General features: G+C 34.7%; 1 protein-coding gene across 1 annotated transcript in view; it reads right to left on the bottom strand.

Moving 5' to 3' along the window:
* Tmtc2 (transmembrane and tetratricopeptide repeat containing 2) overlaps positions 1–27207 on the bottom strand; it is a 350008-nt gene that overhangs the window by 43762 nt on the left and 279039 nt on the right. The window contains exon 10 of the mRNA XM_013020555.1: positions 14264–14327. Coding sequence (XP_012876009.1) covers positions 14264–14327 — 64 coding nt within the window. The remainder of the gene's footprint in view (positions 1–14263; positions 14328–27207) is intronic.

Below are 27207 nucleotides of genomic sequence, written 5' to 3'. Positions count from 1 at the left end.
GCCAAGGAGACCTAGGGTTTCTCCTATTCTATCCTGTAATATTTTCAGAGTGTCTGCTTTGACTCAGAACAATAAAAGACCCCGAATAGCAAAAATGATCCTCAACAGAAAGAACATTGCTGGAGGAATATCAATACCAAGTTTCCAACTCTACTATAAAGCCATAGTAATCAAAACAGCTTGGTACTGGCATAAGAACAGACCTCAGGACCAATGGAATACAATTGAAAACCCTTTCCACATTCTTCACCCATCCCTCCAATACCCACTCCTTCCTTCACTCCTCTTAATTTTGTAGGGTATACACTGGATTGTTGTCTGCACTCTCCTAGTCTTCTCTTCATTCATCTACTCCTCTACTCTTGATGACACCCCACTACTTTCCAGTAGCCACTTCCTGGTATTTTGTTTTGCTGAACTTTGATATTAGTTTTTAAGGAATCATGCTACTGAAGATCTCCCTTGAATCTACCATAATTATCTTCTATGTTTATTTGGTAATGGTCCTGGGGCTTGATGTCAGGGCTTGAGCACTATGCCTGGGTTTTTTGCTCAAGGATAATGCTTTACCACTTGAGCCAAAGCTTCATTTCTGGCTTTTTGGTGGTTAAAGATAACAGGTTCAACAGCTTTTCCTGTCTGGGCTGGCTTTGAACCATGATTTTCAGATCTCAGCCTCCTGAGTAGCTAAGGTAAGTGCCAGGCTTAGTTAGGGATATTTCTAAAGACATCTTACTAAACAACCTAGTGTGTGTGTGTGTGTGTGTGTGTGTGTGTGTGTGTGTGTGTCTGTGTGAATGTGTGTGTGTCTGTGTATGAGTGTGTGTGTCTGTGTCTGTATGTGTGTGTCTGTGTGTGTGCATGTATTTGTGATCTAGACTATGTCAAGGTTCAAATAGTTACACGACCAGTATACCAGAATATGTAATTCAGATAGAATTTCACAAATTGCAATGATAAATTGCATTTATTGTGATACTTCTGTGACAGTGTGAAACAATGTTTTGTACTAATTTGTCTCATCCACTGGTCATCACTACAGAATTCTCTCTTGTTCTGAATCCACCACAAATGCTCAGGTGGAGAAGCTTTCTAGACATCTTAAATGATACAGCATACATATACTTAAGAAAGCAATAAATTTCTTTTAAAGCACAGATGAAAATTCAAACTGAGTTTTATAAAGAACTTACCTTTATGACATGTTCATGCTATAGCTTCTACTACACAAATACCATCATATTTGGAAATTTCCCTTTACTTATATGAGAGAATGACTAAGTCCAGTCAGGCTACTAGTAAGAAATGAAAGTATTATCAATCTGAATTACTAATAAAATGTTTTGATGTAATTTATAATAAAACTTCATGAAAACTTCATTAAAATCTTATGATCAATTAAGCAAATTTCTAAGTCGATTATTTTTACAGCTTAGGGAAAGAAAAAGATGAATTAAAAGGTGAGCTCTATTGATTCTTTTCTATTTAGAGAATATTTTAATTCTTATACACTGGATATATGCACCTATCTGAATATAGACATCTGTTCCAGGGACTAAATTAATTGATTTTATTGAATAGCACATCTCCAAACAATGATTAATACATAAATAACCAGGACAATTTAGTCCATGACATTTTAAACAATAACTAGTCCTAAACTTCAATTGTTGGTTACTGAATTTTGATATTCTTACATAAAAATTTATTCTTTCTGATGAAATCATAAAATTATATTGTGTATATATACAATATTTTCTTCATTCATTCATCAACTGAGGGGCATCTGAGTTGGTTCTATATCTTAGCTATGGCAAATAATAGCGCAGTGAACATGGTTGTGTTGGAAGTTTTAGTATGATCTTGTTTGTAGTCATTTGGGTAAATGTCCAGGAGTAGTATTGCTAGGTCATAGGGAAAATCTATCTTTATTTTTTTGAGGAACCTCCATACTGCTTTCCAGAGTCATTGAACCAGTTTAATATATGTCTAGGATAGTCCTAGCAAAGGATCACAATAGCTCAATAGCTATGTACATATGAGCATATAAGATGATGCTAATTGAAATGAACTCCAAGATATGGGAACAAGAGGATTTTCTTTGTTGTTGTTTTTAATGTACTGTGTGAAGTTATTTCTTTTTTTCTTTCGTTGCTCCCCACTTTGGTTTATTCCCTGTTCTCACTGTATTTAATTTTGGTACCCTGTGTCTTGTATATATGTTTATCTGATTTGGGGAAGAGAAGGGGAAAACAAAATGGTGAAACAAAGGACAAAGGGTGAACCAATGCAACAATGATACTCATAAGACAATATGTTGGAAATGAACTTTACAACTTGGTAGGGGAGTTGGGGAAGACAGATAGTGAGAGAAAAATGAGAGGGGTAAACAATGTTTTATTTTTTAAAAAGTACTCATTACCTTATTTATGTAACTGTATCCCCTCTGTACATCACTTTGACAATAAAATTTAATTAAAAACAAAAGAATTCATGAATTAACACAGGATCCAAAACTAGACTGGATTTTCTGGCTGTGTCATTACCTTATAAGTCTTTGAGTAAGTTACCCCATCTCATTTTCCACATATTTTAAAATGGGTTAGAACTCAATTTTTTGAAAGCTTTAATTAAAATCCATAATCATCTTCTTCAGTCTCCTAAGTACTGGATTAATACAAGTAAACCAAGACTGCTGGCTGAGAACTTAAATTTTAATGTTTGCATAGTACAGGTGCGGTTAGGCTGACATTCTTTAAACAATATTATTTTCTGTTAAAAGAATATAATGTTTATTTTTTACAATTTATAAAGATAAAAATATTTAGGTAAAAATTCACACAATATATACATGGAGAAATGTAGGGCTATAGTACTGTCATTAATGCATAATGCCTAATTTACTTGCTCAGTGTTATTATTTTAGTTTAGGTGAATCTTCCCTTTTTAAACTAATTCAAATGTAACAATAATGAAATTAAAGCAATGATATGGCACTATAATACATTGAGTATAATCCATCATCTGTTCTTTATTAAAGTTTTATATAAAAAACTTTCTAGCTATAGGAAATGTTTGGGAGTTATGTATCAATTAGCATACTGGAAAATACGATGATAATGTTATATTACACAATAAAAGAAAGACTAAGCATATGCAGATGTTTCTAGTAGATTCCCAAGACTAATTATACAATCCTTTTTGGGTAGCAACACAGTCTTTTCTTCAAAACCTGAGGAATTTATTGTTCTCAGCACTAGCCTAAGAACACTTAAAAAAAATGAGAGAGTAACATAGAGAAAGACGTAGGTAAGAAGGTTTTCTCTTTCTTGCTATTGTTTCTGACATATTTATAAGATATTTCTTTGTTGCTTTGTATGTCCCTCCCCCATGGTATAATCCCTGTTTTTACTGTACTTGGTGTAGGTATACATTTATGGAGGGGTAGGCGGACCCATTGCAACAATGAAATGTACAAGACATTATGTCGAAAAATGGGGTGAGGGGAGGTGTGGAGATGGGAAGGGATAGGAAGGGGAAACAACAGAGGAGGCTACAATGCTTGACAAGAAATGTACTCATTACCTTGCCCATGTAATTGTAACCCCTCTGTACGGTATTTTCACAATAAAAAAAAATTAGGATTCTAAATAGGCATCCCTTTCTCCTATAAGAAAATTGATGAATTGAAATAGATGTCTACGAATAAGGCTTTGTTATATAAGTAGAGGGACAGAAATGCACTTTAAGTCAGTTTGCACTTCTAATATGTGCAAATTAAATATTTAACTTACCAGATACACATTTTCATTATTCCATATATCATTTTAGTAGCATATCATTCTAATAGAAGTATACATGTATATTAGTGACTATTTATGGTTGCAGGTCTGAATTGCTGATAGATTGATAGCATACTGTTGCTTAGAAGTGAGAACATAAGCGATTACAATAGATGAAAAAGATGGTTCTAAAAATTAACAAATAATGTAACTCTTTGGGGAAAGATAATTATTTGTTTTATAACTCTTCATTTTATAAAGGATGAAATAAACACGTTTCTGAAATTATAGTGTTAAAAGTACTACATGTTTAAATAAATAATTTGTCTTAAACTAAATTAGTATGTATTAAGAACTTTTGTGTTTGTTTTTAGGATTTTTATCAGGGTTTTTATATAAATACATGAAATTACAAATGCAATTTAAAACAAAATCCTAGGGAAAGCACATTTATCTTTTTCCAAAGTAGTCAGCATAGATGGTTGGTACAAAGTAACTTAGCTCAATGAAAAAGAAAAGCAATGAATGGAGTAAGTAGCCATAATCTTTTACATCTATCCATTGCAGAACTTGCTGAGGTCTATAATCTCACACTATGAAAAGCAAGGTTGATCATCTCTTCCTATGATTTTAGTAATTAATTTTTGGTAGTTAGGAATGATTGAAAGAAACTCATATGTATTATTTGGTACATCATCCCAACAAATCTCTTGAAAATTGCCTTACTCTGTAAAATTCAGCATTTTCCAAAGCTAAGCAAGTTACTTTCGAAATGAAACCAATTTAGTGATTAAGTGACCATTTCAAATTCTTTCTTGTCAGAACATCTCTAATGGCAGCACATTTGCTCTTTATAACTTGCCATTTATACTTCACAAAGGAAATGTACATATGTTGTAAAGCTCCATTTCTACAAGTTATTCTTAGCAGAGATCATTTTAAAAAAGTAGTGCAAAAATAGATATGAAAACCACAGAGGATGGGAGAATTGTTCAAATTTAAAAGTCCAATATTTAAGGGATCCAATTCTCTGCACTTTTAATTTTATGATATTACCATCATGCAGAATCAGTCATTGAAGTATACTTGATAACTAAGGGAAGAATAGCTGTTGACAAAACAAGGACAAAAAGTATTTTGTGCTGCATCTATGTCATATTCTTCCTTAAAAAAATGTAGCTCTCTCTTCCAAGAATGCTGCAAACACATCTTTAATCAAATCCTTCTCAAGTAATGAAAGAGAAACTGTTGCTATTGGTATTTTCTAAATGACAAGAAATTTTTCATAACCATGAAGTCTAGAACAGTTATATAGGAGGACACATTGTTCTTGGGCAAACAACATATAGGCTCTTCCAAATGCCTTTTTGTCTCATCTTTAAGCCTTGGCTTCATCATGCATGATCCAGTTGTAGCAAAGGTCCTGCTAAGTCAGAGGAGCCAGAATTATTCCACTCTTGATCTTCATAATCTAGGATCTCGTCAGAATTCTCATTTTCCACCTTTGATATAAGAGCACCTGGCTTTCTCTCAGCAATAATTCTGGTAAGCCATTTTATAAAACAATCCTATTATACGTGACATCTTCCAAACATTTCCTATCCTCAAGTTACGTTAACTCATTGGCCTGAGATACCTGTAAAAAGAGATAGAAATTTCCATATATGCATATTGGGATCCATCCCCAGTCATTAATTGCCTTTTTCTCCTACATCTCCCTAGCAGGTTCCTTTAAACTTCCATGACCTTGTTTTGTGACACTGATTAAGATGCAATATATTCATAAATTGACTTGTTGACCTCTTTGTACAACTACTTAAAGATTACCCCCTTGAAAAAGTCCTTTCTGACATGCACTTTTTTCAAGTTTCTTTAACCAACTTGTATGTCAAATTAGCATATATTTGGAACAGCATTTCCAGAACTTTGTCATTGTAAATCCACAGGGGTTGTGTTATATTTGGAACCAGGCCACAATTTTCTAACACAAAAGTGTTGATGCCTATCACAACAGTTTTAAATGAAGTCTTCCATTCACTAAGTAAAAAAATCATAGCTACACACCCATGATTAACACACTATATTATCTACCATAGCTAAGTTATGGAGTCATTCCAGGGGTATATCAACAGAGGACAAGATAAAGAAAATGTGATAGATGTATACAACATGGAGTATTGTTCATCTATAAAGAATAAAATCACAATCTTTACTAGAAAATACATGGACCTGGAGATTATCATGTTAAACAAAATAAGCCAGGCTATGGAAGACAAATATGTCATGTTTTCTCTTTCATATGAGAAATCTACACCTACAATGAAAGGATAAATTGGAGGGGACTGGTGGGAGGAATAGGAAAGTGAATAGCATATCATATGTACATACACATATTAAAACCTCGTGAGATCATTATTTTGCAATTAATTATGCTAATAAAAATAAAATCTTCCTTTCTGCATTAAAACATGTTAGAATGTAGTTTGTTTTTTTCTATTTAACATAGACTTTCAACTTTCCAGGATCTACTCAACTTGCTTTTAGAATTAAAGTATAATTCATCTGGAGACATAAACTAAGGTCCAAATAGATAACAAAGAGAAATAGAAGAAGAAAGGCAAGGAAACAGAAAAAGAGATGGTAGAACATTACTGGATGATTCCCACAGGGAGAGAAGAGACAGTGTAAGCAGCTCTCTGTTACTCTTTCAGTGTGTGTTTAGAGGGAGGGAAAAAAATTCTGCAAGCTCTGTCACAGATCAAAAGCATAAATATCTACAAGATTATAGAAACAGTGGAGGCATGTTATGGAAATAAGCAAAAAGTGTCTGTGAGGGATGTGGTGAGTGAGTTGGGAAGGAGCAGGGCCTGTGCAGGTGGCATTCAGTCTCCCGCCTGGAGACTCCAGGTGGGAATGTGGTCAGTGTGGTTACAACTGTTGAATTTTCAAAGAAACCAGGAATTGAATTCTCTGGAGAGGAGACTAAAAGTAATATTAGTGTGTGGTCTCCCAATTCAAACAACTACAGCTTTAACTCTATACAAAGAGTGCCCCCAACAAAGCAATTGTGAATCTAAATAAACATGCTGAAAATTCAGAGAATATAATTAAGTAAAATTTCCCAAAGGTTCTGATGTTCCTTAAACTACAACACTTGTGATGATTTCCTTCATAGCCAAGAGCCACTTAAGATTCTACCCATCTCCTACCTCCTCTGATCTTTTTGGCTGAGTCTAACAACACATATATACTCATACGCAGTGCAGATGTATGTATTTTTTAAATAATGCTTTTAAGAAATTCCATGGGGATTATGAATCACGATAATACTGAGAGGGTTGGAAGAACTGAAAAATTTAGCATAGTTCAACCCAAATCTCTTGCCCCATTTGGGGCTGCCATTTGCCCACAGCAACAGTAAACAAATGGGCTGTTCTAACCATCCTTGTCTTCTAAGCTTGAGACTTAGAAAATCTGATAAACAGAAGAAGCACAGTAACCACTTCAGAAATGCAAGTTTGTTCTGGTTTGCAAAACACTTTCAAAATACAGCGCAAAACAAAGCAACTAAAATGTAAGCAGAAGAGAATGCACCAGAAACCAGACTTTCAATTTGTTATAAGAAAAGTAGGGCAGCATGTAAATTATTTAGAAAAGAGTTCTACAGTGGTGAGGAGTTTGAAGACAAATATGGATGAGATGAGATTAAATTTATTCCCGGCATAACTGAAGCTCTCAGAGAAATAAGCCTTTATCTTGTTGAAATGAGACAAGAAGAATTTAATGTTTCATTTCTCCTGATTCTCCATAATATGAGCGTCATAAAACCTCCTTATGAACAAAAGTACAAGTAAGACTTTGGTGGCTAACTTTGGCAAATAAATATAAATAAATAAACATAAGTTCAAAGACCTTATTACAGTGCTATCTCTGTTGATTTTTAACACTAAATAAAATACAGAGGAAAAGTAATAACAATTTCTCCCTTGATTAGAGCCTGGTTTTTCTGTTTGTCAACTTAACCTTTGCTCCATTCTTTTAATCAAAAAAAGGTACAGATGTGTTTGAAATTGAAAAACTATAAATGTAGGAAGAATGGGAGATGTATGTACAGTATGAAAACACATTTTCCTCATATATTCAACCTAGTGATTTGGGGAGCCATATATTATTAATACACAAAAGTCCAAAAGACATGTGGTATGTAATTTTCCCACATCACAGAAGCTTGTGGAAAGTTTTGAGTGAGCCATATGGTTCCTCCAGCATTTACAAGCCAAAATATGGTTTAACCGTTTCCCAGACAAATTATTATTAACTCTGTCATCTTTTCCCCAACAAAATGATGATCTCAATAATTTTCTTTTAAAAAAAAAACCCTTTTATGGTCAAATATGAAGCTGTCCTGTTTAACTTAATTTCAGTCTCTTGTTCTAATTACGGTAGAAAAATATGGTAGAAAAAAAGAGAAAAACATCCCCCAAGGTATTTTATTTTTCTTCTATCAGAACAACCCCCAAAATGGTTCTCTACCATTTCTCTCCAGATTCCACTGTTTGTAGATATTTTTGCTCAACATTCATTTTCCTACAACCATGTTTACCATAAGAAGAGGCGTCTAAATTGGAAGTGATATATGTAGTAGAATATGCAGATTACCATGCCCAACTGCACCTTAGCATAATGAGGACATTTCTTTGCATTTTTTCCTGTCATATTTCAAGATCTGATTTTTTGATATGAGATCACTGCTGAAGTGAACAAATATATAGCACTGGCTTTGATTTTTTTTTTTTGGTCGGTCATGGGGCTTGAACTCTGGGCCTGGGCGTTGTCCCTCAGCTCTTCAGCTCAAGGCGAGGGCTCTACCACTTGAGCTACAGCGCCACTTCCATTGGCTTTGATTTTATAATAAGGTTCTGAAATTATTTATGTCTTAGATGCCTGTAGGGAAGTTAAAATGCACAAGTGAAGACTTTTTTCCTTCTAAGTGGTCCTAGGGATATAGTTCCCTTTAATTCATAGATAATGACTTCACATGTAGAATACTTTTAGGATAGCATGCAAACTAGAAGTGTAAGGTGTGAGTCAAACATCTACCACATATATCAGAACAGAATTTCTATTAGCACCATTCTTCAATGTCATGTCTCTGTCCTGCTTCCTGACAGAAAGGCCCCAGAGATACTTAGAACAGACAGCCTAACTTTCCATTCAGAATTTGCCAAGTACAAATGTATGACTTTCTTCACTCTAATGACCCTATGTCTGTTAACAGTATTTCATTTTTCAATTCTATCTAAATTCAAAACTTGAAAGCACTTAAAGGCGACCATCTAATATCCCATCAAATAACGTATGTCTTACTTTTCCTATGGGTTGTTTCTATTCCATTCTGTATCTGTAATTTTACTTTCTACTCCCTTATGCGTTTAAGTTATAATAATAGTATGTTTGGTTTACCCAAAGTTATTTTTCCTGATTCTACTTCCTGAACACAATATACATTTTTCACTGCCTCCTAAAAATGGCCATCCTAAGTTTCTACATAGGCTCCTTACGCCATCCCACTTCACGCAATTCTGGAATGCAAAGTTCTAATGGTTTGTTTGATATTCAATGCATTTTTTCTGGTTTTAGGTCAGTTTCCAGTCTAATCCCCAACACTTCCCCCTGCTCTTATTTATGCCTAGGCCTCCACCTGCCAAATTCTTCCTTCCTCCCTCCTGCTAAAATCTTCACGTACATATATTCTATCATTTCAAACTTCCTTAAGCTTGCCAACTGTGACTCAATGCCTATCAGATCAGTCCAGCTGAAAGCAATTTCTCCTGTGCACTTTATTAGCACGCAGCTTAGATTTCTCACAAAGCTCTTATTAGATAGCATTATTTACCACCCTACGTGTAAGGATCGGGATTTACATGTTCTTTCCTCCCCTCCTTCCCCATACTAAATTGTGTCTTTCTCATGGTCAGTTAATTTTTCATAACTTTGAAATCCTACTGCACTTGGCATTCAGCCTGCAATATATAAAGCTGCAACTTGACTTAAAAAAATAAGTTAAATGAGGTCAAACTAAATATATATATATATATATATATATATATATATATATATACATCCAGAATAGGACAAGATCTGATCACTAATTACTATGTTCTTCTGACTTCACAGTTAATAAGCAGTTAAGTAAAAGCAGGTGACCTTGCATTATGCAAATTTCTTATTCTTCATATTTATAAAAAACTAAAAATTAGTAAGTGGATGCAGAATTGGGCTTAATTCCCATGGGAAACACAAAGCAGTTTTATTGAACTGTTTCTTCTAGCTAGTCCTCAGGAGTAAGCACTTTCTGGTATCTACAGTGAAAGGAGAAAATGGATAAAAATTGTCTTTACATAGAAACCTCCACAGATGATGCACAAAATGAAAAAGAAAACACAAAAATACAGTTTCGTGTGAACTTTATCCACCTATAGACATATATACTCATTACCTTATGTATGTAACTGTAACTTCTCTGTACATCACCTTGACAATAAAATAAAATTTAAAAAAAGTATGTTTTAATATGATATCCAGTCTGATAGCAACCACCCCTCAAAATCAACTCAGTAAGATTTTTTAAATAAGTAGACTGATTATTTTATAAATCCACTTTAACTATTTACTGGAAATCAAAACACACTGTTCTATTCACTTCAGTACATGATAACATCTTAAACTTCACTGAAGAAATGTCAATACAAAAATTTAAAAATGAATAATTTAGAATTCTTTTCTTTTTCTTTTTTTTTGGGGGGGGTCCAGTCTTGGGGCCTGACCTCTGGGCCTGGGCGCTGTCCCTCAGCTCTTCACCTCAAGGGTAGTGCTCTACCACTTGAGCCACAGCGCCACTTCCGTTTTGTTTTGTTTTTTTTCTGCTTATGTGGTGCTGAGGAATTGAACCCAGGGCCTCATGCATGCAAGGCAAGCACTCTACCACTGAGCCACCTTCCCAGCCCCTAGAATTCTTTTCTTATCTAAGTATCTGATCATTGCAATTCTCATATGTCAAATAATTTAAGCATTCAATGAATTCAGAGTAAATCAATTATATAAATTTCCAACTAGAATAGCAGATTCTTTTGCAGACTAGATATGACAAACTCAATATGGAACATTTTGAAGAAATGGAATCAGTACTTTATTAAAAAATGAACAATATCTCATAAATGAACATTTATCTTTTTGATATGACAGTGATGAACACTAATACACAGAAGTTTCAGCCATCTTTCAGTTGTACAACTGTAATCTAACAGGTGTACTGCTAAAAGACTATTATCCCCAACCCCAGACAACACCTAAACAATTATAGCATTCAGGCCAATAGAAGGCCAATAGAAGAGTAAGATCTATCATGAGAAAGTAGGAAAAAAGACAACAAAAGTATTTAGAGGGGAAATGCACACAAAGGTCTTTTTGCTACCCTCTCTTATAAGCAGGTGACTGAAATTATAGCTATGGGACAGAAATAAGCAAGAATGTTTTCAAGAACAAAGAGAATAAACAGTGAGATATATGAAAGGTGGTTGCTTTAATTCAGATCAAATGCATATCCCTAATAAATGATAGTCTATAGTTTAAATAGGTTTTCTGCTTCATAATAAAATCTTATAATATGGTTATGGATTATTAATTTGATCTACCTAAGGTATCACTTTGCCCTTATTCACACCTTATTTAGCTACAATACTGAACTGAAAATCAAAACACAATTAAAAAGCAGATTGATTAAAAACACATCTGTTGATCCACTGATTATAACATTATTCACTGATTGTTAAATATGAACTTTATAGTCTATCCAACTTCATAAAATACCTCTTGTTGTCAGATAGGGAATATATCATTTAAATAATGCCTTTCAAATATAATCTATACCATATTTATGAAGAAACATTTTGGGATCTAAGCAAAAGAAAATAGCTTTGGATTGAAGATTAAACATTGATTTTATGATTTGGTTTGTCATTCAAAATAAACAACCTCGTAAGTCAGACTGCATGCTGTGGTGCCTGAATGCCTTTTTAATTTTTAGAGTAAGGCACATACAGCTGTTTTCTTATTAATCCATTATATTGAGCTGAAAGGTTTCATTTAATCACATAACAAACATTAAAGTGACACCAAAGTAACCCATCTTGGATGAACAAAGGTTAAACTTAATTATCATGTATTATGCATACTTAAAGCATTAATCAATGTAATGGGATCAGAAAAGAAAGAAAAACAAAAACTCTGTTCTCTGTTCTCTTCAATAAAATTACAATACCAAGTTTAAGACATCAAGTTCAATCTTTCTATCAGAAATATTGCACTAAAGTGCCCATCTTGAGCATTTACAAAGCTGTACCTCCTGCACTTCCTAACCCCCCATACTTTGCTTCATTCTTCTCCAAATCATTCACTATTGAAATACAAGTCACTTTATTTATTTGCTTGAGTTCTCTCACTTTAGATCAGATTATAAACTCCTAACAGACATTCATAACCATTTCATTCACTGTTGCGTATCCAGTGTCTGGTACTTAGTAAATATTTACTGAGAAAATACAAGAGCAGAAACTTCGTATTTTGGTTTCTCACATCTCTGGCTTTTATCTCCTCTTTATAACATGGTCATTTTTTTTCCATCAAGCTTTTTGTTATGCACATGGTAGCCAATGTGACTTCCTATAATTGTGAAAGTTGTGTTGCTGGGTGACTTAGGAACTTCTCTAAATTTCAGTACAATGAGGCTCACAAAAATATCTGTGAGTAGTGGGGGATGGATAAGAAATTCACCTCAAGTACTTACTGAAGATAGTGATACATAATAAGTATTCAAATATTGTAGTGGCCATTGTTGTTTTATCATGACGGTTATTATTTTCTTGTGTTGCAAATAGCTCACCAATTCTTGAAACATAACTAACACTAATGGGCTCAGAAGAGTCACTATACTATATGATACCTCAGAAGGCTGAGAATTTTATTTACAGGAAATTGAGATCAGAGATGTGGAATGGTCAGTCATTCTGTAACTTTCTTCTTCCTGTTTCTTCTGAGGTAGATCTTAAGACCTCCCTTTTTATCTCGGACAACAAAGGACACAGAGGAGAATTTGGGAAAACAGGCTTTAAGTTCCTCCTAATTTATTACCACTATATATTTGCCTTCAAATCATATTTATACACAATTGGCCATAAAAATATTTCCCTGTTTCTTTGAATCTTCAAATTTTTGAAGATTCTTTTGTCATGTAAAACTTAAATTTATATACTTGCAGTGATATTACATTGTGTTTTGTCAAAGGGAGAACACCAAACCCATTACTTCTTCCTTACAAATAAAACTGGGGAGTGTTTAGATTTACAGCTAAGTTTACTGTAATGAATCTTATGGATTTTTTTTAAGCTACTTCCCATGCAGGTCTATTATCAGAGAGCATCAATCCCCACTTCTGTGCTTCCAGAAGACTTCATATATCTCTGTGGGAATTGCCACACTCTATTTCAAGTAGTTGACTGTGCTCAATTTCTTTGAGGGTATGGAATCCCTGCATCCTATCAAAAAGCATGAGAGATGCCTGTGCAAAAGATGAGGTACTATAAAAGAACAAGACTGATTGCATTGCTTGTACTCACTTCTCATATGAACTTTCATTACTGTTTCAAAATCAAATTTCTCAATATGTAGTACAGAGCTGGTGGGCAGGTGAGAGTTTTGTGCTACAGAGCAATGCAGAATGTATAGCAATTTTCTAAGCATCATTGTATTGCAGTGCGCTTAATTTATTCTTGTATACATTCAAGAATAAATTAAGCGCACTGCAATACAATGATGCTTAGAAAATTGCTATAAAACCAGTTCTTACTGTATCATAAATAGACATTTTATTTCCATAGTAATGATCTAATATATATTCATCTTATTTTATGGAAGTACGACCACCCAGAGGAAACTTGTAACCAAATATTATTGATAAAGTTGAAAAGCAGTTATTAGCAAGGGGATTGAAGAGGAGGAAGGAGGCAAGTAGATCAAGGTTTCATTGGAGGTAAAAATGAAACCATACAATAACACACACTAATTTTCAAGTAACTAATCTTAAAATTCATCCAAACCCAAAGTATTTAGTAATGCTACAACGTATATTCCAGCGATAAAAGTTTATGGTGTTTAACACATGCAAGCAAATTGTAATTTTGCCTCTGAGAAAAGAAGGAATTTTTAGAGTGGTGGATTTTATGTTGTATACCCTTCTGTAGTGGGTATTCAAAATCACCTTTACAATAAAGATTTTAAAAATAAATAAAATATATAGTGGATGGGGAAAATCAGATTAAGAAGGAATTAAGAATAAAACTATCATGATGTGTCTATATCCTCAAACTATTAGATCCACTGGGCTTTCTATTCTGGACAATGCTACTCATTAAGAAGGTACTTACATTAGGCCTTAGTCTTGCTGCTAAGTCATAATACTTCTCAGCTGCTTCATTGAGACTAGCCTGTCTGTTAAAGGAAAAAAAAATCCATGTTATTTATTTTAAATTTGCAAATAGGCAAGCAATTTTAATACAGCAAAATAACATCATTAGCAGTATCTCAGCATAATCCTATTCAGTAGGTATGAGTATCTTAAATTTACATATTAGCAATTAGAATGTTATTCTCTTTCATTTGCTTGTTTCAATATAATGCCCTAGAAAAATGACATTTCAAAAGTTGCCAAAATTAATATTTGGTGTGCTATTTAGGAAAATTGTGTTTTCAGGATTTTAAAAATTCTTTGCTATCTAGAAAGGCATTATCTTTCTGATTTCTAGGAGAACTTTACATTTTATTAATCAACAGTTTTATATTAAGAGCCATATATTTCTATATATGCATATGAATACATATATATGTTTATCAACTAACAATGATGCAAGAAACAGTGTTCCATAGGGCAGAATTTTCCTGTAAATAATTGCAACAGTAATGCTACATCTTGACCACTGGAGTTCTGTGTTTTCTGTTGATTCATGTCTTCTAGCTAATAGTGAATTTTTTAGTTCCTAGAGGTTTCAAACATGCAGTATGTTTTCTTGCTTAGACCTAAACCCCAGAAGTGGCATAATTGACTTATATAAATAAGATGCACACTGAGTTTTACAGGTACATTTATGTGCTGCCCTTTATTGCACTTCATCATGAAGACTAGGTTCAGCAAATTTGTTATCAGAAAAATCCTGACATTTGTCAAGGTGCTGAGGAAGCCCAGGCATTTAGTTGTCAAAATACCATGGTTGTTTTTTCAAGTCTGCTTCAGAAGACCTTCACAGAAAACAGAAACAGATATAAAGTTATTCCAAGTTGATCTGGAACCTAGTGAAAGTATCTGAGTGGTAAAGAAGAAGTGCTATAGGGAAGTGTCCATTTCAATTTCACATGTATGAGTGTGATATGATAATCATAGTTAATGGCTGCAGGGCCTGCCTATAAAATGGAATAGGGCTCTTTTAAAGCTGTGATGTTAGCAAGCTTTTGGGACAAGAAAGCGACAGAGAAATTTGGAATAAAGAGAACACAAAAATTATCTTTTTCCACTAGAAAACCACATTTATGTTTTAAAAGAGAGTTAACTAGCCATATGTATAAAATTGAATTTGCACTTTGGTGAAGCCAAATAAAACCTATAAAGACATACCCCATGCAACCATATAAATTATAGGAATAACTGAAGATAAGGCATCTCTAGAGGACAGGACATATTTTTCTAATTTTTAAAGAAAAAATATTAAGAATCACTGCTATTTTTAATGGAGGTTATAAAGAAAGTAAAAACCCTTGACCTAAGGCTCTACTGGACCCATGACATATTACAATGTGTTGCTGCAATTTATATTCTCATAAATGTTAAAGTTCAATTTCAATATGTCAAGAAAAGTACTTTCGTCTGGTATGAACAGTAAAAATTCTCTCACTAGGGTATTTAATGAAGGTTCCCTCTACCGAATTATAGAATTGCTTTGCTTCAGATTCACTTGGCAATCTGAAGGAGAATTCATTAGGTCATGCCCTGGAAGGGTTTTCTCCAGAGGAAAATGAAAGACAGGGAGGTAGGAAATTAGAGCCATTTAAGATTACAAAGAAGCATGCTACTTTGATGCAAAACCAACCAATAGATCCCTAACATGGAAAGGAGAGCTACTATTAATATTCATCTTTATGGACATTTAATTCATATAGTAGATAAGGATCTAAAAAGAAACTGTGGAATCCATTACATTAAATGCCTTTAAATAACAACTCAATTTCAAAAAGGTTTCCAACTCTCCTATTAGTTGTTTTGTGTGTGTGTGTGTGTGTGTGTGTGTGTGTGTGTGTGTGTGTGTGTGTTTGGTCGGTCATGGGGCTTGAACTCTGGGCTTGGGCACTGTCCCTGCTCTCTTCAGCTCAAGGCTAGCATTCTACTACCTGAGCCACAAGGGCACTTCTGGTTTTCTAGCTGCGTATTGAAGATAAGAGGCTCATGGACTTTCCTGCCTGGGCTGGCTTTGAACCATGATCCTCAGATCTCAGCCTCCTGAGTAGATAGGATTACAGGCGTAAGCCACCGGTGCCCAGTTTGGTTATTAATTTTAAAGACATTATATATTTGAATGGTTTAATGCCAAAGGAAATATTTGGCTTAAAAGACTTAATTTCTAAGGCTAGATATAGAAGCGATGATAAGGAAATGAAAAAAAGAACAGTAGTATTTCTTTTGTCATAACAACGAAAGTAAATTTTCAATACAGAACTTTGTTTTTACAACTAATTGTCTTTATTAACCAGAAGACATTTTTGACAGTATATAGAACACTACATTGAAAACAAACACAGCCCTGCGCAGAATGTTTATAATTCTCTCGACAGGGAAGAAACCTCCTGAGGAACTGTCCAATATCCATTTTGTGCAGCAAGGGTATTTCCCCCTCCCTGCTACTAGAAAACTTCTGGGAATACTTTAACATATTTTAATTGCTTATATGACTGAATTGCTAATTAAGATATGAAAAATGAGGATACCAGCAATATTTTGCTAGTTGTATATATAATTCCATTAAATATTATAAGTACCTTCAATATGAGATTATGAAGGACTTACTGCAGAATTCATGTTCTCAAATGACTAGCATACACCTGTTTAAGCCAGCAGATAATATATACTTCCTTTGCCTGCTTACAGCCTTATTTTTGGAGTTATTTCTTATACAAAAAAATTTATAAATTCTCTCTCTAGTAATTTATTTTATTTACTATTTACAACCACTATGACACACTTGCCACTATTATTCACATTTTAAAGATAAGAAAAAAGGAACAACTGGACAAGATGCTTTCTTACTTCCTGCCATCTCTCATTTTTAAGAGATGAGTATGTGATATAGACAGAAACTACAAGACTTTCACAGATCCAATGGCAGACTTAGGCATGTAAAGAGGAACCTGTTGGTTCTGATAGGAGATTATTTATACCAGATGTAGACAACCTTGTGTCTTGACTACCGAACAATTTACCAAGTAAGGACTAAAACTTTGAGTAAGAAAAATCACTCCTATCAGAACACTACAATGGGTGCAGAAGGGGAAGTTCTCCCTCTTCAGGGTTAACAGTGAATCACTTATCTAGAGAGTAAAGATATAACCAGAATTCTGTCAACAGAATGAATTGGAGATTCAGATGGGCTCCTTTGTCCTCACTAGCTCTCACTCTCCACACACTGTGTGCATTCCTCTTCACACTTCTTTTGACATTCAGGAAGCCAAAAGATAAGGGACCAGAAAGAAGCCTTGAGGCTATATGTGACCAGGACAATGATGGAAATCTTGAATTCCATGAATAATTGGACTGGGATGAGTGTTTAAAAGTCTTTACATTCATTTATTTCTGCTATCAGGGAAACTTTAGTTGCAAATCAGAAACACACCATCATTAACAAAAGTCATCAGTTCCATCATTTGCATACTTCAGAATTCCATTTTGTACCTAAAACCATAATGTCTATATCTGTTAATACAATATACACATATATCTCATACCTGGAAATTTTCTCTCTGGTGTTACTGAATAATTGAAAAATACATGTTGACTCACAAATACAATAATAAAGATACATAAAAGAAATTTGGCAATCAATTGTTTTGCATTTTGTATCCTTACAATTTATTGATTTCTCATGACAATCCCATGAGGAAAGACCTTTTCTGACTAGGAGATGCTCAAAGACAAACTGATTAAAAGACTCAGTCACATTTATGCATTATATTTTTATAACTTCCACTAGCATATAGAACAAAAGCTCTCTTTAGCTACCATTAATAGTTGTGAATTGTCAATTCAAATAAAATTTGACTCTTAGAAGATCTATTCTTTTTTTAAATGTTTTATTTTATTGTAAACATGCTGTACAGTTACATGAATAAGGTAATGAACAATTTTCTTGTCCAGCATTGTTACCTCCTCTTTTGTTTTTCTGCTACCATCCCTTTCTTCCCCCCACCTCCTTTCCTCCACCTCCCACTCACTCCACCTCCCAGAAGTTGTAAAGTTCATTTCCAACATAGTGTCTTGTGAGTATTATTGCTGCAATGGGTCATCTGTGTCCTTGTATATACAAGATGCAGGATACCAAAATCAAATACAGTGACAACAGGGGACATACCATAGGGGGAAGAACATACAAAATAAACTAAAAATAAGCACATAGTACATTAAAAACAATGGCAATAAAGAAAAACCTCTTGTGTCCATATCTAGGGGTTCATTTCATTTAGCATTAGCATTCATTTTATATGGTCATATGTACATAGCTTTATAGCCTTTTTGCTCATCTGATAAGATTATCCTAGACATATACTAATTATTGCAAATAAGGGAAACCATGGGACTTACATTTCTTTGGGTCTGGCTTACTTCATTTAATATGGAACCAACCCAGATGCCCCTCAGTAGATGAATGCACCAAGAAAATATGGTATATATACATATATACAATGGAATTCTATGCTTCCATCAGAAAGAATGATACCATCTCATTTGTTAGGAAATGGAAAGACTTGGAGATCTCTTTTTTGTTTTTTTGTTGTTGTTGTTGTTGTTTTTTTGTCCAATCATGGGGCCTGAACTCTGGGCCTGGGCGCTGTCCCTCAGCTCTTCAGCTCAAGGCTAGAGCTCTACCACTTGAGCCACAGCACCACTTATGCTTTTTTCTTATGTGGTGCTGAGGAATCGAACCCAGGGCCTCTGGCATGCAAGGCAAGCGCTCTACCACTGAGCCACCTTCCCAGCCCCAAAACTTGGAGATCTCTTAAGGACAACTTATAAGTTTATTTGGTAAGTGAAGAGATATTTGTTCATGTAACACAAACATAGAAATTGGCTGATTTTCCTGAATTCCTTCCAGCTACTTCACTAATGCTCTAAGTTGCTCAAAGTAACACTAAACAGTGATTCTATTTGGTCATTAGCAGAGTAGGAATAGGAGCAAGACTGAAATAAATATTGTGAAAATGTATGGACAATTTTAACACAGAAATGTCAGAATCATACACATATAAAAAACAACAGAGTAGAAAAGGCTCTCACAATGGTACTGATACAAGAGATTGTTAACAAACATTAAGCCTTATTAGATGAAAGCATCTCTGATGAAATATCAAAAAATGGATATAAAAAATAAATGTCTGTCTCCCTTTAAAGGCAAATGCTGGAGAAGTGAGAAGGAATGATAGCAATTAAGGAATATGTAATGATTAAAAAAAAAGACAATGCTGATGATGTGATTTTACCAAAGGTCCCATTTTCTAATGGAATTTGAGAGTTCAAGCCCATTCTTTCATTGCTTCAAATATGTCAGGGGCCTTTAGGGACAGAGTTAAGCTTTTATCTAAACAGACAACAGAAACTTAAATATTGAAAAAAAACTGAAAGGGAAGAAATGTATTAGCAATGTTACCTGTTATATTCACACACAGTAAATCATCAATTTAGGTTCAAGCTCTATCATTTTAGAGAGAGGAAAGGAATGAAAAGACAAGAGACAGAATAAAATTGATTTATGGTGGGGGACTAAAGATTAGCATCATAAACATCACCTTCACAGGGTACAATTGCACAACTTCAAATACCACTCATATACACAAGTTAAAATGCATATTTTGCCAAGGTTTCCAGCTGATTTGCTCACATATTAACATTGAAGAGGCACTGGGTTAGAACACACCTCTTCTGCCACTCGCTTTACTTAAAAACCTAACAATCCATTATAATGTGGTTGAAATAAGATTCTCCTGAGCGAAATTTGGCAGGAAAATAGAATTTGTAATTGGAAAAATCCAGTGACTTTTCAGTGGTTTTTGGTTATTTAAAAAATGTCAAAAGACAAAATCTATAGCCTAGAGGGCCTTAGAGATTGAGTTGTTCCTTGCTGTCCTAGCAGAATTGTTTCCAGAACATTCTTCCACTTCAAGACACAGAAATCTACAGATAAGTTATACACACATGTGTGCACACACACATGCATACATATCCTATGTGCATGCTTTGTATAAGTTAAATCATATTTAAATTACTTTTATACCTAAAACATCATAAATTCTACAAACAGATGTTAAGCTACAAAATTTAGGGGATAATGACCATATAAACCCTGTGCATATTCAACACAGACACTTTCCACCACCAGTATTTTTTATCTTCTGTTGTCTGCCTGCAGGGATTCAAACTCAGGAATATTGAAGGCCAACTGCATGTATAGGCGTGTGTGTGTGTGTGTGTGTGTGTGTGTATGTGTCTGTCTGTCTGTCTGTCTGTCTCTATCTTTAAGACACACACACAAAATTGTACTTTCAGAAAGTACTCTGTTTCTTTCTAAAGAATTTAAACTTTATGTTACTCCTAGTATAATTTTCAAAGAAGCTAGACCTTCTACTTATGTAACGTAAAAGTATGTAACAGTATGTTACTTGAGTATACAAATTGAAAGATAACGATTATATCTGATATATTCACTGTTGTCTAAAAATCAGAAAAGTAATGGAAACTGGATAATGTGGTAGTTTTTCTGTTCTTTCTAACACAGAAGCAGTGATTGCTGTACCCTTATGCCCTAAAAAAAAAATGCACACTTCCCTTAACTCTGTGATTCATATAAGGTATTGTACCATGATGACATACCTAAAAATGCAATATCCCTTTGAGAAAACAATCGCTCAGTTGTTTCTCCAATGACTAGGAATTCACAAATCTATTTTACTAAAATTTACCATAAAAGAATGATTTAATTAAACTATGTTAGTCTTACTATTAATGATTTATACATTTGACAAAGGATTATTATTCTCTATAAAACCATTTTCCTTTAAAAGATTGAATAATCAGTTTCTGGGACTCCCACAGTCATAAAGACAGAGGGAGCCAATGTGACACAGAGAAAATGATTTCTAACTTGGCCAGAGCACATCACATTTAGATCCCAATTTTACTATGATAGTCCTCTTGTCCTTAACTACAAAATAGGAATATCGGTGTTCTTCACCAGAGTGCAATTAGAGCTGAGAGTAGCAGAAGGAAAATGCAAAATATGATGAAAGAAAGACAGAAGATATTTGAATAAATGATGTTTTTAGCCCTGAACTAGGAAGTGTATTATAAACAATAACCAAAACTCTTCCCACAGATCCTAAAAATAAGGTAAGATTAGTTAATCATGTCCCTTGATGTCCTCTCAGGTATGAAATTGTCATGTTCTGTCTCCAACTTCCAGTTGGAAGGAAGGAAGAAAAAAAAATGAGTAACTCCTTCCCATAAAATGTTTCTAACAGGGGCTGGGAAGGTGGCTCAGTGGTAGAGTGCTTACCTTGTATGCTTGAGGCCCTAGGTTTGATTCCTTAGCACCACATAAGCAGAAAAAACTTGAAGTGGCCCTGTGGCTCAAGTGGTATAGCACTAGCCTTGAGCTGAGCTGAGGGACAGTGCCCAGGCCCAGAGTTCAGGCCCCATGATCAGGGGAAAAAATGTTCTAACAGAATAACTGATTCAATTATTTCCTTTGACAAATGTATAGACCTGATTCCACTAAGTTCTAGCACTTTAAATTCCTTTGATACTTTTTGTTGATGATACCAATCTACTTCTTTAAAACCTCTGTATAGCATCTTTACAATAAAATGAATTATAAAAAAAGGTCTCATCTGGAAGTACACGGTACTTTTTAAGTGTTCTCTAAATCACAGTCAATGATACCATGCATGGTCCACATGGATTATGTGAGAACACTTGACATCTATAATTGTCCTATAGAAAACACAGATGTAACTAGTCACACTGGATTCCACATTTACATGCAAAGCGGAATTCCAAAATCCTTCCATCTTTATCTCTCTTCCAACACAAACCTGAACTCCACCAATCATATGCCTTCTCAATAATGGACTTCAGAGATGGACATGCTACCCCTGCCTGCATTCCTAGCAACTTAAGAGGAAGATATTGGTTGGAAGCAAGCTTAGAACAAAAGTAAAAAAGGAAAAGAAGTTTGCATACCATTGAAGCCAATTGTATTCAGTGATAGAGGACGGTTACCCAAGGACACAGAGAAGCAAGAAAGCAAGCAAGTAAGGAAGAGGGACAGAGGAAGGGAAGGAAGGGAAAAGGAAAGGAAAAGGAAGGAAGAGGAGGGGAAACAAAAGGAAAAGAGGAAAAAAGGAAGGAAGGAAAGGTCAAGGAGGTAGGGAGGAAGGGAGGAAAGCTGGACCTCAGAAGCACATGAGAAGGAAGACTGTGCCCAGGAGAGTGAGTGATCTTCTAAAGGCATGGGGGCCCCTCATGATTCCTGTAAGTGATTGTGACATAGATCTAGGATTGTAAATGTTGTTGAGTGGGAGGAAAGGCTGGATGGTTGCACACTATTCCTGGTTGTACACAATAGTACTTTCAAACTCCCTGAGGGATCTTTGAAATACAGATTACACTTTAAGAAATCCTAGTTCTGTTTAAATTATCAAGAGTGAATTCTTTAGTTTTAGGTAAAAGCTTGACTGACACATGAGGAAAATTTAGGAGTGAGCTTAAGTGAGTCACTTTTACTTTCACAGTAATTAAAACCCCTTACCCTGTCTTAAAAAGCTTTTGTATCAAATGATAATTGATTGATAGTTACTTATATGTTCTATGACTTCCCTCATAAATAAATTTTTTAAGGCTAGTGGTGTGGGCCAAATCAGAGGCAGCTTTCTTTCCTTTTTTTTTAAATCTCTCTTTTTTTTTCTTTTGCTCAGTTATAGAGCTTGAACTCAGAGCTTGAGCTCTGTCCTTGAGCTTTTCTTCTTAAGACTACCACTCTACCACTTAGAGCCACACCTCCATCAGGTTTCCTGGTGGTTATTTGGAGATAAGAGTCTCATGAACATTCCTGTCTCCATGGACTGACTCTGAACCATGATCCTCAGGTCTCAGCCTCCTGATTAGCTAGAATTATTGGTGTGAGCCATCCGTGCCAGGTGAGAGAGCCCCGAGCCCAAACCTCAGAACTACCATATAGAAAAAAAGAAATTCTTTTCTGTCAGTCTTAGGGTTTGAACTCAGGGCCTGGAGGTTATCCTTGAGCTTTCTGCACTCAATGCTTGTGCCCCTTTGCACTCTGAGCAATAGCTCCATTTTCCAAGAAACTTCTTTTATTAACATTTTTATAACACAAATACAACTGCTTATTTATAGTAAATGATATATGCAGTATTGTGTTACATACATACTTACACTATGTGACATATATCATGTGATATACTGCCTCTATTACAGTTATAGGTATCATTTTTATATTTCTCCATCCAGCTACTAATTTTAGTTTCAGGACATACTAGATTATATTGAGGTTAACAAGCACATTCTGAATCTCGCTCTATCTGAAAATCTTTGTTTCTTGTTCCAATGTGAATGAGAAGAGAGATCTGTCTTCCTTTACTTATGAAATGATCTATTTCCTCAGTTTCCAGTTTAGAACAGGGAAAGAACATTTAGACTTATCTTATGGTTTAGGTTCAAACAAAGAAGCAAGCAGGTCCTCAAGTTCAAATATTCAAGAAAGGGCAATCCTACTGTGCTGTCCAAGATTAAACAGCTAAACGGATTTGGTAAACAACAATACCAGTTCTTTACCACCTCAGGTTGCTATTAACCATCTTAAACAGAAATTAAACATAGTCTAAGGAGTTCTTCAGTTTTTATTTAATGCCAGTCTGCTCTACCAAAAGTCCTTTATTTGCTATCTCTGATTTGTCATTTTTATCTGAAATGCAACATTGAAAGTATATACACAAAAGAAGATCTTGATGTATTACTGGAAAACTGAAAATGGTCCCATTAAAAACTTGTTAAAATTTAATCCTCCTGATGGTCCCAGTAAAACAATTCTATAGTTAGCATTAGGCCCTCAGTTCCTCTAATCTAGTCTCATTCAGATGAAATGACTTCAAAACAAACAAACCAACAAAAACATTTGGAATTAGCTACTCATTCCTTGCTCATTGATTCTTTTGGTCATTTCATTAGGAATTAGCCAATTAAAGGAAGTTCAATTAGTATGATGGAACCATATCTTGAAGTATAATCTTTTCTTAAATTGGTGATTTGGGATAGTAGGTAAGGCAATGTAGCTAGCCAAGTCACAAGCATGAGACTCTCATCTCTTCACACCTAAACAGTCACCCAATTTTGTCCTATTTGCCTCCTAGAAAAAATCTCTCAAAAGAACAGAGCTCTTGAGAGAAGACTTAATGTCAATATCAATTGAGTACTTTGGAATTTCCCCAGGGAAACTTTATATGTAACATTATCTGAGAAAATTTTTGATGGCTATTTTTGACAAAGCTGTATTCAACAGCAATCTGAAAAAAAATCTTTCTTCCTCCTTTCAGGAAACAGCCCTGAATATTTTTGACGAGTAAGTGAAGAGACTGGTATTCAGTTTACATAGGAAGCCCTCTTGAATTTGATAGAGCTGAAAACGAGGAAAAGCACAAAAAAAATCATTCATCAGCAAGTTGACTAAGATAGCATCAGGCCACTACAGTCACAGTACAAGAAGGTGGTGAGTGACTGTAACTTAATGAGGAATGCAGAGTACAGAAAGCTAGACAGAAGGTTCTAAAAAACAATCCTTAAAGATTTTCACATTACCAACCTGTAACAAAAACTTTCCACTGGCTTCTAGCACTATAGTAACCATGAAAAAAACATAGAAGTGATATATTTAACAAGAACCATTTTTTGTTTTGCAATGTTCTTATAATGAGTTTCCACTGGTAGACCTTGAATTCCAGATACTGATTTAATAGGTAGCAAAATGATTTGTTGATGAAAATACTTATTATGAATAAGATGAATTAGTCTATAGAAATGTGCTTTCCCATCCTTACAAATGGCTTGTGACTAAAAGCCTAGTGCTGTATTCATGAAGAACAAAAAGCTCTCTTCATAGCTGCAGCACATAACCTTGTCATGCAAATGAAGGTATCTTTTAAAAGTTAGTCTTGCATTGAAGGTTCTTGTAAACTGGCTATAGTTTATTTTATAAACACACCAGTGGTCAATGTCTGATTAAAATGTGTTGATGTCAGCTTTGTTGGCTTCATCTTGAACCAAACTTTTAGGACTGTTGAATATTATTGTATAGTGTAGGCATACAGATGAAACCTCTGTGCGCTTGCTCCCTGAACCAGACTATAGCTGGTGTATTTAAAACCAATAAAAAGCCACAGAAATGACAACTACAGTGCAGACCTATTAGCAATCTCAATGCACAAATGGACATGATATATAAATTTTGTTTCAAATCTTATCTGCTGGATCCATGGGTTTGAAAAGGACAACGTGAGGGATACTTGTGAGGAGGGAACTGAAGTGGATTTTCACTCTGATAATAAACACACAAAACTGCACAGAAAACGGAATTATACACACAAACACAGGGATTCCAATATAACTGGAGAATGCATAGGAGCAACAGATTACCTAAACAACAATATGTAGATGGTGATAATGTACTGGAGTACTGGTACTGGGAGATATTATAATCAAGGATCTACTGAACATTAAAGCATTTTTAGAGGAGAGAGTATGAGAGAAAGGGTATAAACATTGCTGAGAAATAGTGCCTTTCAAAAACTATGAATTATTTTGTTGTTATTTTATTTGGGGCTTGAACCCAAAGCCTGAGTGATATCCCCAAGCAAGCTAGTACTCTACCACACGATTCACAACTCATCTTCTGGATTCTTGCAGGTTAAGTTGGAGGGGTGGAGGGGGAGTGTAGTTGTGGAGGTGTGAGGGAAGGGATGGTAGGGGAAAAACAAAGGAGGAGGCAACAGTGCTTGATAAGAAATGTACTCATTACCTTGTTCATGTAACTGTAACCCCTCTGTACAATATTTTCACATTAAAAAATAATAAAAAGAAAAAGAAAAAAGGAAACAAAAGAAGTAAATGAAGAGTCTCATAGACTCTTGCCAGGAAACCATGATCTTCAGACCTCAACCTGAATATCTAGAATTATAGACATGAGCCTCAGGCACCTGGCCATTTAAATTTCTTTATATCATTCTTCTTTAATCTAAACCACCACATACTACTGATTCTCTGTTTTTATATTCACACTATAAATAGCTGAACTAACATTTTACTCATTCATTTATTTTATTTTTTGCTTTGATAATTAGCTTTTGTAATACACCTTCTGAAAATAGAAGTATTAATAGTCTAAAAAGTATACTGAGACACAGCAATTGTGTCTTAATACAGGGCCATTTTGAGTATTTCACAGATCTTATGTGTATTTATGTCTGAATTCCTCCCTACTATCAAACACACAAATGTTCCTAATATGCCACATTCAAAACTTATTAATAAAACATCAATATGTTGATACAGTTGACTCACTGAAATAATGGTTTGCTTTGGAAACATTTAATTATACAGTTACTAAATTTAGTTCTATGTTTTTTCTTTCTATGTTTAAAAAAATATAATTAATTAATTTTGCTGGTCCTGGGGTTTGAACTCTGGGCCTGGGTACTGTCTTAAGCCTCTTTGTGGTCAAGGCTAGTGCTCTACCACTTGAGCCACAGCACTACTTATGGCTTTTTCAGAGTAGTTTACTGGAGATGAGGAGTCTCATGGACTTTCCTACCCAGTCTGGCTTCAGATCGCAAGCCTCAGACCTCAGGCTCCTGAGTAGCTAGGGTTATAGGCATGAGCCATAGGTTCCTGCCTTTCCTTTGTATTTTATGACAAGTACTTTTTTGAGAGTAAGGATTGTGGATAAGGGTGTCTCAAAGTTTTCAGAATCCTGAGAGCTCCTATCCTAGCACA

The sequence above is a fragment of the Dipodomys ordii genome, unplaced genomic scaffold, assembly GCF_000151885.1.
Source record: "Dipodomys ordii isolate 6190 unplaced genomic scaffold, Dord_2.0 Scaffold3, whole genome shotgun sequence".
NCBI classification, from domain to species: Eukaryota; Metazoa; Chordata; class Mammalia; order Rodentia; family Heteromyidae; genus Dipodomys; species Dipodomys ordii.
Note: the sequence above shows the minus strand (reverse complement) of the source record. Positions and strands in the feature narration are given on the sequence as shown.